At 43.1% G+C, this 13666-nt stretch overlaps 2 protein-coding genes across 2 annotated transcripts in view; both read right to left on the reverse strand.

Moving 5' to 3' along the window:
- The window catches only part of plod3 (procollagen-lysine, 2-oxoglutarate 5-dioxygenase 3), a 66054-nt gene extending 63497 nt beyond the window's left edge, over positions 1-2557 (reverse strand). Inside the window, exon 1 of the mRNA XM_060937887.1 lies at positions 2261-2557. Within this exon, the coding sequence (XP_060793870.1) occupies positions 2261-2336 (76 nt within the window). The 5' untranslated portion in view covers positions 2337-2557. The remainder of the gene's footprint in view (positions 1-2260) is intronic.
- A 10842-nt stretch (positions 2558-13399) lies between these two features.
- spo11 (SPO11 initiator of meiotic double stranded breaks) overlaps positions 13400-13666 on the reverse strand; it is a 67985-nt gene continuing 67718 nt past the window's right edge. Inside the window, exon 12 of the mRNA XM_060937892.1 lies at positions 13400-13469. Within this exon, the coding sequence (XP_060793875.1) occupies positions 13415-13469 (55 nt within the window). The 3' untranslated portion in view covers positions 13400-13414. The remainder of the gene's footprint in view (positions 13470-13666) is intronic.

Below are 13666 nucleotides of genomic sequence, written 5' to 3' on the forward strand. Positions count from 1 at the left end.
ACCAATCTGGGTGGCACAGTGGTGTAGTGGTTAGTGCTGTCGCCTCACAGCAAGAAGGTCTCGAGTTTGAGCCCCATGGCCAGTGAGGTCCTTTCTGTGCAGAGTCTGCATGATCTTCCCGTGTCCACATGGGTTTCCTCCGGGTGCTCCGGTTTCCCCCACAGTCCAAAGACATGCAGGTTAGGTTAACTGGTGACTCTAAATTGACCGTAGGTGTGAATGTGAATGGTTGTCTGTGTCTATGGCCCTGTTTACATTATTTCGAATCAGCGGATCATCAGATTAACGTTTTTAAAACGATTTGCGTACACACACAAAATTTCTGTGCCCGCAACAAAACCGTTCCCCGTGCACACAGCAACGCCAATACACGGATACGCTAATCACATGACTAATTAGACGGCACGTCACATGATCCCAGTGCATATCGGGCATGCGCAAGTCACTCACCACTTGCAAGTGGAAGGATGTCGTTGTAAAAAATGAAGTATGCCAGTCTGTTATCGGCGGTACTGGTACTACAATGACGCCTTTTTTACACCGTGTATGGCCTTCGTGTTCATGCTAGAAGGATCTAACAGTGTTCGGTACACTCTTCACCTCGCAGAACGGCCGTTTTTTGCAATTACAACAAGACTATTTAGTGCTACGGTAACCAACACACTTCCTGTATTGCTCATTCACTTAATGACTTCCTCAACACACTTCCTGTATTGCTCATTCACATGACCAACGTGGCATGACCAACGCCAGCGAATCAGGAAGGTGGCTGTCACAGTGACGTTGTCCAATGATGACGTCAGCTAGAGCTCAGCACTGCGTATCCTCGTTCCTCAATGTTTACACAGCACCGGATCAGATATGTACTGGGTTGAATACGTGGGCCCTGGCGGATTCAAACTGTTCCGCCTGTGGAGTCGTTTTCCGGCGTTTTAATGTGCACGGACAGTGCATCTGCAACGAAAATGATACGGATACGGTCTAATGTAAACACCACCTATGTGTCAGCCCTGTGATGACCTGGCAACTTGTCCAGGGTGTACCCCGCCTTTCGCCCGTAGTCAGCCGGGATAGGCTCCAGCTTGCCTGTGACCCTGTAGAACAGGATAAAGCGGCTAGAGATAATGAGATGAGATAAGATGAGAATTTTAGGAAGAGCGCGACATGGTGGTGTAGTGGTTAGCACTGTCGCCTCACAGCAAGAATGTCCTGGGTTCACGGCTAGCCTTTCTGTTCAGAGTCTGCATACCGTAGGTTTCCTCCAGGTGCTCTGATTTCTCCTAAAGACATGCAGGGTAGTTTAACTGATGGCTTTAAATTGACCGTAGGTGTGAATGTGAGTGTGAATGGTTGTCTGTGTCTATGTGTCAGCCCTGCGATAACCTGGCGACTTGTCCAGGGTGTACCCCGCCTTTCGCCCGTAGTCAGCTGGGATAGGCTCCAGCTTGCCTGTGACCTTGTAGAACAGGATAAAGCGGCTAGAGATAATGAGATGAGATAAGATGAGAATTTTAGGAAGAGCGCGACATGGTGGTGTAGTGGTTAGCACTGTCGCCTCACAGCAAGAATGTCCTGGGTTCACGGCTAGCCTTTCTGTTCAAAGTCTGCATACCGTAGGTTTCCTCCAGGTGCTCTGATTTCTCCTAAAGACATGCAGGGTAGTTTAACTGATGGCTTTAAATTGACCGTAGGTGTGAATGCGAGTGTGAATGGTTGTTTGTGTCTACGTGTCAGCCCTGCGATAACCTGGCGACTTGTCCAGGGTGTACCCCGCCTTTCGCCCGTAGTCAGCTGGGATAGGCTCCAGCTTGCCCATGACCCTGTAGAACAGGATAAAGCGGCTAGAGATGATGGATGGATGGATGGAATTTTAGGAAGAGAAACCTTAGTACAAAGACAAGTAATACGGTTTCGTAGATCCACAGGACTCTATATTCTGAGTAGGCGATTCCATCAACTGACAGTGAGAGGCAGCAATACACTGGAAAAACGCCTGAGAGAAATAAAAGAAGAAGAAGAAGAAGAAGTGGAGGAAGAAAAACAAGAAGGGGAGGAGGAGAGTTCTCCGCAGTGAAAAGGGCCCATTGTAGTATGTAGTACTCAGTCACAATCATTTTTATCAGGAGGAAACATTATACAGCAAACAAATATGAGTCACCTGTGGCCATTCTCAGCTATAATGCAGTGTGTGAACCTGAAGCCTGCTGCCCCGGCACACATTTATACACTGAGACTCGGATTCCTGCACTGAAAATCTTACCTGTTTTAATTCGAGCTCCTTCCGTTACCGACTGCAGCAGGACAGAGATGAACACCGGGAGGAACCGGACATCCATCTTCAGACGCGAGAGGTCCGGCTCGGTTCAAAAAAAAGACCATTAAGGTCCGACTGGGGAGAGAGCGAGAGAGGACACGCCCTACTTCCAGTCTACAACCAATCACAGAACAGAGACATGGACTTGTCGAAAGCTCAGCCAATCAGAGTCGGACAGATCGTGTTTACTTTTTCTCCAGAAAATTCCTTGTCCCCGAGCTACAGGAGAACCCGCTGTGCCACGTGTTTCCGCCGGCAGAGCGCGTGCGTGGGGCCACTTCCGGAGTGTCACAAACTCTCACACAAACCCTTATTCTTTTTAATCAGGAAGGGAGAGGGCGCTGCATTTCTCGCACGGATTTCACCAAAGGAAAAAAAGCGCATTTAATAAAAGTTCTTAATAATGCCAGTGACGTAATTACGATGTAGCTCCGCCCACATCAATATTAACATTCTACAATAACACTGCTGATGTAGAATTGATTCAGTAGCCCCGCCCACTGTGATTTTTAAAGGTTATGTTTCCCCGTTGCTTTCTGCAGTTTCAGACATCCCAACCTGACAAAATTCATTTCAAAGAGGTCCCCCCCCCACACACACACACATACCTTTTTGGAGAATTTTTTCATCTCATCTCATCTCATTATCTCTAGCCGCTTTATCCTGTTCTACAGGGTCGCAGGCGAGCTGGAGCCTATCCCAGCTGACTACGGGCGAAAGGCGGGGTACACCCTGGACAAGTCGCCAGGTCATCACAGGGCTGACACATAGACACAGACAACCATTCACACTCACATTCACACCTACGGTCAATTTAGAGTCACCAGTTAACCTAACCTGCATGTCTTTGGACTGTGGGGGAAACCGGAGCACCCGGAGGAAACCCATGGGGAGAACATGCAAACTCCACACAGAAAGGCCCTCGTCGGCTGCGGGGCTCGAACCCAGACCTTCTTGCTGTGAGGCGACAGCACTAACCACTACACCACCATGCCACCCGGGGAATTTTTAATTTTATTTTATTTTTTTCCCGGGGGGATAAATACATTGCTGGGGGGTATGTGGGTACTCCCCCAGAACATTTGATATTCTGCATTCTGGTGGATTTTGGGGTGACCTTTTGGACATGAACAATACCTGAATTCACTCACATTCATAGCTGATACCCTGACTTAGCTGCGCCCAACCTATAACTGACTGACTGAATCATCGTTAGAAGGAGAAGCGTGCGGAAGATGACGTGCGGTTCATCTCTTCTCCTGTCCACTGCTTAAACAGCGCACGCAGAAAACATGCCTCATGCGCCGTCGCCGCCACATTGCAAGCGCGTGCGCACACATATGAGTCACCAGAGGGCACGTGCATACACTTGGATTTTTTTTTTCTCAAACCGGAAATGCGCGTTGTGAAATTGGCCGCATCCCAAACCACACTCTACCCTACTCAATAGTGTGCCACAACACCACAGGCTGAACATTTGATATCCTGCATTCTGGTGGATTTTGGGGTGACCTTTTGGACATGAACAATACCTGAATTCACTCATATTCATAGCCTGCTATTGTGACGTACACAAGTTTGCATCTGGTCGATAGGTTTGGGACGAAGCTTGCTCGCTTGCTCTAGATTCCGTGAGATTGTATGTAATTTGCACCCCCCGTCTGTCCGTTTGAGTTACATGTCAATCCTGAGATCAAGGTGCTGACCTCTAGTGCTCCTCAGACCTGGAAGGGAAAAGGCTATCACATGCTTACTCATCACATCGCTCCTGTGGAGGACGGCCCCATATGGACAGTCGAAAGTAACACTTGGAAGACGCTCTGGACACTTACAGTAATGCTTTTATGGCTGAGGACTACAGTTGACTTGCTAACTTTAGGACTGCAGTTGTCATGAACAGTTTCGCGCTCAAGTTTCCATTAGTTGAAGAGTTATAACATAAATGAAACTGACTTCATGTTAAAACTGTTAATGTTATAATCATGTTGTCTCTTGTCACCCAAATGAGGATGGGTTCCCTTTTGAGTCTGGTTCCTCTCAAGATTTCTTCCTCATGTCGTCTGAGGCAGTTTTTCCTTGCCACCATCGCCACAGGCTTGCTCATTGGGGATAGATTAGGGATAAAATTAGCTCATGTTTAAAATCATTCAAATTCTGTAAAGCTGCTTTGCGACAATGTCTATTGTTAAAAGCGCTATACAAATAAACTTGACTTGACACCATCACAAACTTACACACAGGACAAATTAAATTAAAATACTCATTTTAACCCATGAGACAATCCATCCATCCATTATCTGTAGCTGCTTATCCTGTACAGGGTCGCAGGCAAGCTGGAGCCTATCCCAACTGACTATGTGCAAGAGGCAGGGTACACCCTGGACAAGTCGCCAGCTCATCCACATAAAGACAAACAACCATTCACACTAATTTAGAGCCACCAATTAGCCTAATCTGCATGTCTTTGGCCTGTGGGGGAAACCCACACAGACACAGGGAGAACATGCAAACTCCACACAAGAGGTCTTCATCAGCCACTGGGCTTGAACCCAAGACCTTCTTGCTGTGAGGCGACAGTGCTAACCACTACACCACCGTGCCACGAGAGAAAATCCTGATTGCCATTTTACATCAACATGACAAAAGGAAATGGTGTAAGCGACTGAAAGAGGCTTTCATTTGATCAGTGATGCGCTGAAACAGTGAGACCCTGAGATGTGATACGTAGAGAAGCTGAGAACATGAGACGTGAAATGCTGAGAATCTGAGACAGTGAGATATAGTACATTGAGTCACTGAAATGGTAAGACATGACATGCTGAGGCAGTGAGATGTGACATGAGACACTGAGATAGTTCATCTCCGTGACATAGAGACATGACACGGTAAGACGGCAATATATGACACACTGAGATGCTGAGACATGACACGTTGAGACACTGAGATATAAGACGCTGAGATTTGAAACTCAGACATTGAGATGTGACACCCTGTGAGACACTGAGAGAGTTTGACTCTGACATACTGAGGTGTGACATGCTAAGATGACGAGACGTGACATGCTGAGACAGTGATACACTGAGACTCTGAGACAATGACATGTGACATGCTGAGACAATGAGATATGACAAACTGAGATAGTGAGATATTAAGATATTGAGACAGTGACATAATCAGGCAGTGAGATGTAATGCTGAGACAGTGAGATTGAGATCTCAGTTCCTGATTCCTGTGACATATTTCCTAGTTTCCTAGTCTGAGGCCACCATGGCCTAAAGGTTAAAGAAGCAGCCTTGGGCGCCAAATGGTCACTAGTTCAAGTTCCTGGACCAGCAGGAAAATCCATGGCCGAAGTGTTTTTGAGCAAGGGACCTAACCCCCAACTGCTCTCCAGGCGCTGAGTAGGTGTGTGTGCTCATTGTGCATCGCTCTGGAGAAGAGTGTCTGCTAAATCCATGTAATGTATCGTTTGCCAGGAGGTTTTCACCTGTGTCGGTGTTTAAACCATACTGGGTTTTTTTCTTTTTCATCTATATTTTTGCAATATAATTTTCATTTTCTCAAATTCTTTTTCGGCGGCGTAGTGGTTAGCGCTGTCGCCTCACAGCAAGAAGGTCCGGGTTTGAGCCCCATGGCCGGCGAGGGCCTTTCTGTGTGGAGTTTGCATGTTGTCTGTGTGGGTTTCCTCCGGGTGCTCCGGTTTCCCCCACAGTCCAAAGACATGCAGGTTAGGCTAACTGGTGACTCTAAGTTGACCGTAGGTGTGAATGTGAGTGTGAGTCTGTGTCTATGTGTCAGCCCTGTGATGACCTGGCGACTTGTCCAGGGTGTACCCCGCCTTTCGCCCGTAGTCAGCTGGGATAGGCTCCAGCTTGCCTGCAACCCTGTAGAACAGGATAAAGCGGCTAGAGATAATGAGATGAGATGAGATGAGATGAGATGAGATGAGATGAGATGAGATGAGATGAGACGTCTATAGACAGCAAGCTGAAGCCATCCACGTCATAGCTGCCTAAATTAATTTCCACAAAGCTACAGCTAAGGTATATGTCTAACATTCAACATGGCAAACATTCAGCGTGTTCAGTGTGTTGTTTTTTTTTTTTTTGCTCCTCCTACTCAAGCGAGTAGGACGCTTCTTTGCTTTGCTCCTGCTTTGCTCCTGCTTGATCTTTATTTTACTTTACTTTCTCATCTAATTTCCACTATTTTTTCATTTTATTTTTCATCTTTATAAGCTTTTAATTTAATTTTAATTTAATTTCCACTATTTTTTTCATTTTATTTTTCATCTTTATAAGATAAGTTAGCTTTTAAAACAAAATGCCAGGGGGCAAAAAATCCAGGAGATCCTGCAGAAAATGCACAGAACTAGAACAGAGGATTTCTATCCTGGAATCAAAGATTGATGCTCTGCCAAAGACGGATGAATTAAGAGCGATATCTCAGGAAAGGAGTACAGAAACAGTGGCTGAGAATGCAGAGAATGCACCCCGACAAGCCGATGGCATTGCAGATCGAGTGGATGAATTCATCGATCTAACAGGGCAAAATGTGAGTACAGAAAACTGGCACATGATGGGTGGCAGACCCAAAAATAAAAACAGAAGAGTAATTACCTCAACACCAGCTTGTTCTGATACTATGCAACCTATGCTCCACAGCCATGCTATTAGAAATAGAGCTAGGTCTACAAATTACAATAGGATTTACAATCCTATGGAAAATCCACAGCCCATAAGGCTTCAGAACAAATTTGAATGCCTCAGGGATGTGGAAGCGGAATTTTCAGGCGGACAAACACATCGTAAAAAGAGATCGCACCAAAACCGAAGAGCTGTGGGAAGAGGCAAAAAGCAGCTCGTAACACCACCGGATCCCACAACCCTTGTTCTTGGTGATTCCACTGTAAGACATTTAAAAGGACATGGGATGATTATTTGCTACCTTCCAAATGCATCCATCTCTGACACCAAAGACAGCATTTTGAAGCTCATGTCCGAGCATAAAACTATCAAACGTATTGTTGTGCATGTGGGAGCAAATGATGTTTTCAGAGAACAGCTGTTTGTCCAAGATGATTTCAGAAAACTTTTTTCTGATCTCTATAAGACTGGAATACAATCTTTTATCAGTGGCCCACTCCCTGCAAGGGGAAGGTTTGCATTTACTCGACTCTTCAGTCTTAACACCTGGCTTGGAAAAACTTGTTTTTCATCTGGTATGAACTTCATAGACAATTTTAACCTTTTCTGGAATCGCAGAGAATTTTTCAAGCCAAATAGCACTGAACTCAGCTGGATTGGGACCAAAGTCTTAGCAGATCATTATAGACTTGCAATTTTCTCTCAGCCAACATTGAGGAAAACAGTTGATAAGATGTCGCAGACTGACCTAGTTACCTCTGCAAAGCCAAAACAATCATCTATGCAAGTCTTCACCAAGGACACACAGCCATCTGGGGCAGATTGCCAAGAACCATCTGGGGCAGACTGCCAAGAACCATCTAGGGCAGACTGCCAAGGACATCAACAATCACACGGAGAATGTGAGCATGTGATTTTATCATGCGATTCCATCCAGATTGAGGACCTGACTAAAGATAATCATGTCAAGGCTGCATCATCCACATCTCGACCCCATGCAAGTATCACAGACTATCAGGGAGACAATCACCACAGAGACAGTCATGGAGACACTTACAAAGACCTCACCAAAGTCTCGCTCTTCTGATTTTATTGTACCATCTCCGTCTCCCCCCTGCATGGATTTCCCTAATAGTATGCAGAGACTGCTGCCAATGGCTACACTCTCTTTTTCCAGCCCAAATCTGTCGCGACAAGCAGTGTACCCAGTTCATCAAAAATTAACCAACAGACTGAACTGTGTTCGCCCAGGACTTTCAGCTGGCTACCGATCTTTTTCACCATCTAAAAGATACATGACATCTCCAATTCTTTCACCATCAAACCAAATGGAACATACAGAAAGTCTTGTATGATGTGCTGTGGGTCCCTGCATTGGGTGTAGTTTTGAAAACAAGCTGGGACCCAGTATGCCTATGTCATTCTCTATTCCTGTGTTGATAAGAAATAGAAAACTTAGAGCATATTTAACCCAGGGGGTAAACCAGTCTAGTCTCCTTCCTGTTTCAAAACAATATCAGAATGCCCAAGCGGATATTACTTCTAGACTTTCTGTAAAGCTAGCTCTTCTGAACGTTAGACCACTTTCAAACAAGTCATTTTTAATTAATGATCTTATCTGCAAACACAATCTTGATTTTTTGCTTCTAACTGAAACTTGGCTGGATCAAGCAAAGAGTGCTACCACCCTTATTGAAGCAACTCCCCCAAATTTTAATTTTATGAATGTTACCCGACAGGGGAAAGGTGGAGGGATCGCAAATATATTCAAAGTCTCTTTTCAATGTAAACAATCCTCACTTGGTGATTTTACATCCTTTGAACACTTATGTTCGAGCCCCAGGGCCGGCGAGGGCCTTTCTGTGCGGAGTTTGCATGTTCTCCCCGTGTCCACGTGGGTTTCCTCTGGGTGCTCCGGTTTCCCCCACAGTCCAAAGACATGCAGGTTAGGTTAACTGGTGACTCTAAATTGACCGTAGGTGTGAATGTGAGTGTGAATGGTTGTCTGTGTCTATGTGTCAGCCCTGTGATGACCTGGCGACTTGTCCAGGGTGTACCCCGCCTTTCGCCCGTAGTCAGCTGGGATAGGCTCCAGCTTGCCTGCGACCCTGTAGAAGGATAAAGCGGCTAGAGATAATGAGATGAGATGAGATGAACACTTATGTGCACTTGTTACATGCTCTCCTAACATATTATTATTAACTATTTACAGGCCTCCGAGACATTCAGCTAAAGTTTTTCTGGAAGAGTTTGGTGAACTGTTGTCAGTCATTTGCTTAGAGTTTGACTGTCTTATTATATCTGGGGATTTTAACTTGCATGTAGATAATCCTGAAAACACTTATGCCAAAGAACTACTTGCACTTATTGACAACTTCAACCTAGTACAACATGTACAGGGGCTGACCCCCTCTCGTGGTCATACCCTTGACCTCGTCATCACAAAGGGTCTTACTGTTTCTACTACTGTTGTTGACCTGGCCTTATCTGATCATTTTTGTGTTTTATCTGATGTTTCTATGTCTCCTCACATTCAGAACAGCTCAACGACTATGGGTAGGAGAGTCATAAACGACAACACATGTTCTTTTTGAGCAAGCTCTCTCTCGGATCTCAACCAAAATGTCAGACTCTGTAGATGATTTACTGGAAATTTTTAATTTAAATATGACCCAAATTATGGATGATATTGGTCCATTCAAAATTAAAAGAGTCAATGATAAGCAGAAAGCACCATGGAAGCAATACCCAGCTGTTAAACTACTAAAGAGGGAATGTAGAAAGACTGAAAGAAAATGGTGCAAATCTAAACTTCACATCCATTATCAAATCCATAAAGAGATGCTTTGTAAATATAATTATGAAATTCGTAAAGCGAGACAGTCTTTCTTCTCCAACATCATCAACAGGAATATGAACAATGCCCGTGTGCTATTTTCAACAGTAGAGAAGCTAACTAATCCCCCACCACAATTAGCACCTGAACTTCTCTCAGTTAATAAATGCAATGAGTTTGCATCCTTCTTCAAAGGTAAAATTGATAAAATATGGCAGAATATTGCTCATAATATATCTCAGTTGCAAATAATTGAAAAACTGTAATCACCAGTGACACAGACATAACTTCAACACAATGTCAGAATTTTGTTTAATTGATTATGAGACTCTTGAAAAAACTGTACAAAATCTCAGTTCCTCAACATCTGAATTGGACATTCTGCCCACCAACTTTTTTAAGTCTGTTCTTCATCTTATAATTACAGATGTGCTTCAAATCATAAATACATCCCTAGAGACTGGCATTGTTCCTATGTCCCTGAAAAAAGCCATTGTAAAGCCCCTACTTAAAAAGAATAATCTGGATGCTTCAGTATTAAATAACTACAGGCCAATATCAAATCTACCATTCATCGGGAAAATCCTTGAAAAAATTGTCTTCAATCAATTAACTGCCTTCTTGATATCAAACAGCTGTTTTGATAACTTTCAGTCAGGATTTCGTGCCAATCATAGCACTGAAACAGCGCTGATTAAAGTTATAAATGACATACATCTTAATACTGATGCAGGCAAAACATCGGTCCTGGTATTACTGGACCTCAGTGCAGCTTTTGATACTGTTGATCACAACATACTGCTATATCGACTTGAACACTGGGTTGGGTTGACTGGTAAAGTTATCAATTGGTTAAAATCATACTTAAAAGATAGAAGCTTCTTTGTTACCATGGGAAATTGTTCCTCAACATCAATGTCCTTGACCTGTGGTGTCCCCCAGGGGTCAATTCTTGGACCATTACTATTCAACCTTTATATGCTCCCACTTGGGCAAATTATCAAGAACAATTCAATTTTGTATCACTGCTATGCAGATGACACCCAAATTTATTTTGCTCTATCACCTAATGATTATGCCCCCCTTGAATGTCTCTACCAGTGTATCGACCAAATCAACAACTGGATGTCACAAAATTTTCTTCAGCTGAACACAGATAAAACAGAAGTAATTCTATTTGGAAAAAAAGATGAAAGACTCAGGATTATCACTATTCTTGACACAAAGGGGATTAAAACAAAAGAAATGGTTAAAAATCTTGGTGTTTTCATTGACAGCGAGCTAAACTTTGACAGTTACATGAAAGCAATCACTAAAACAGCATTTTATCACCTAAAAAACATTTCCAAACTAAGAGGACTTATGTCAAAAAATGATCTGGAAAAACTTATGCATGCCTTCATCTCTAGTAGGGTTGATTACTGCAATGGCCTTTTCACAGGCCTGCCAAAAAAGACCATCAAACGACTTCAGCTGGTTCAAAATGCAGCGGCGAGGGTTCTCACACGAACAAAAAGAAGAGCGCACATTACTCCAATTCTAAGGTCCCTTCACTGGCTTCCAGTAAGCTACAGAATTGACTTTAAAGCATTGCTGCTGGTGTACAAATCTCTAAATGGTACAGGGCCCAATTACCTCTCTGATATGTTGCAGCGGCCTAACCCAATCAGATCTACCAGATCGCAGCAGCAACATTTACTGGTAAAACCTGTTGTTAAAACAAAGTGTGGTGAAGCAGCTTTTAGCTACTATGCAGTGCAGCTATGGAACCAACTGCCAAAGGACATCAAAAATGCTCCTGCTGTTGGCAGCTTCAAATCTAGGTTAAAGACCAAGCTGTTTTCAGATGCTTTCTGCTAAATTATTAATATTGTCATCTCTACATGTTTTAAACTCTTTACTTTTACAGTCTCTGCATGTTTTAAATTTTACTTAACTTTTATTCAATTTTATTCTGCTGTTTTTTAATTGAACTTTTATTTCATTTTATTATTTTATTTCTACTATTGTTTAATTCTTATTATTTTTCTTCCCCATTTATTTTATGTAATTTTATTTTCCATTGCTTACTGTTTTGCTTTTACTTCTGTAAAGCACATTGAACTGCCACTGTGTATGAAATGTGCTATATAAATAAACTTGCCTTGCCTTGAGTGCAGGATATTTAGTCATTCTTGTTCCATCATTAGTAGTAACTTTAGTTGTGATAAGTGTATATTAGTTTGCTCTCTGATGAAGAAGATTGCAGCATTACAGGTACGCATCCAGCAACTTTTATTAGCTAGGCCTTTAGGGGCACTAGCAGCACTAGTTAGGTATATCCTGGGAGCTAGGGCACCATACATAACAGGTAAACTTAGAGTCTTATGCAAGCATAGGTTTTCAAAGATAGTTATTCATGTAGGAGCTAGCAATATACAGAGCTCCAGATTAAGACCATTTAGTTGCATTTTGTGACCATTTTTGGAGTCAGCGTAACTAAATTTTATAACTAGATGCACCAGTGCAACTTGCAATATGCCCTCCCCCCTTCCCCCATTTATCAAAGTGTGTGTGAGAATAACCAGAAGTGGCGGTGCGTGATGGTGTCGCACAGCAACCCGTTTCCCCGACATTTACATGGCTGTAAGACAAGAGAGACAAGCAAGTTGTTAGAGCCTAGATGCTGTTTATTCTCCATGATTATAATGACAAAAGGCAAGTGACTGGGCAGGAGTGTGATATATTAAACACACGCACACAAATACTGAAAGATGTAAAACAGTGACTACGAAAGGAAGTGAAGTGTGAACATAACAGTGAGACTTTGAGCTCATTACCACTATCACGCTAGTCATTTAATATGAAGCTGGAGGGATGAGCCTCAGGGTCTCGGAGTAAGTCAAGTCAAGTCAAGTTTATTTCTATAGCGCTTTTAACAATAGACATTGTCGCAAAGCAGCTTTACAGAATTTGAATGACTTAAAACATGAGCTAATTTTATCACTAATCTATCCCCAGTGAGCACGCCTGTGGCGATGGTGGCAAGGAAAAACTCCCTCAGACGACATGAGGAAGAAACCTCGAGAGGAACCAGACTCAAAAGGGAACCCATCCTCATTTGGGCGACAACAGACAACATGACTATAACATTAACAGTTTTAACATGAAGTCAGTTTCGTTGATGTTATAAACTCTTCATTGATGGAAACTTGAGTGCAAAACTGTTCATGACAACTGCAGTCCTAAAGTTAGCAAGTCAACTGTAGTCCTCAGCCATAAAAGCATTACTGTAAGTGTCCAGAGTATCTTCCAAGTGTGACTTTCAACTGTCCACATGGGGCCGTCCTCCACAGGAGCAATGTGATGAGTAAGCATGTGATAGCCTTTTCCCTTCCTGGTTGGTAGTTGTTGTATGATGGGGAGAGCTTGTTGGTGGATGGGAACCGGCCAGGACTGAAATAGGAATATATAGTGTATATACAAATAATACAAGCAGCTGAAAATTTAGGAAGTGCAAAATTTGGATCAGCAGTTCAAGAAAAGCATTCTAAATACTCAAATGAGCAAAGTCAAATTTTAAAATGTAAAAGACTTAAAACTCACTGGATGGGCCATATGTGTGAGACAGATGTTTTGCTATGGATCAGATGGGCAACTTTGTCTTGGGAAACCTCTGATGGATACTGCAAGCCTCCAAATATAGACCGACAGAAAAAAGTCAACTAGAAATCAATTCGCATATCTCTTCTCATCTCCTTTCTACAAATTAAATTAATTTTTTATTGTTAATTTTTAATTATACCCAACATTACAAAAGATTTTTGTCAGTGAATCCAGCCATGCTTTAGCCTATGACCGCTACGGAGACCTGTCTGCACATACACACGC

This window comes from Neoarius graeffei, chromosome 13, assembly GCF_027579695.1.
Source record: "Neoarius graeffei isolate fNeoGra1 chromosome 13, fNeoGra1.pri, whole genome shotgun sequence".
In the NCBI taxonomy this organism is placed as follows: Eukaryota; Metazoa; Chordata; class Actinopteri; order Siluriformes; family Ariidae; genus Neoarius; species Neoarius graeffei.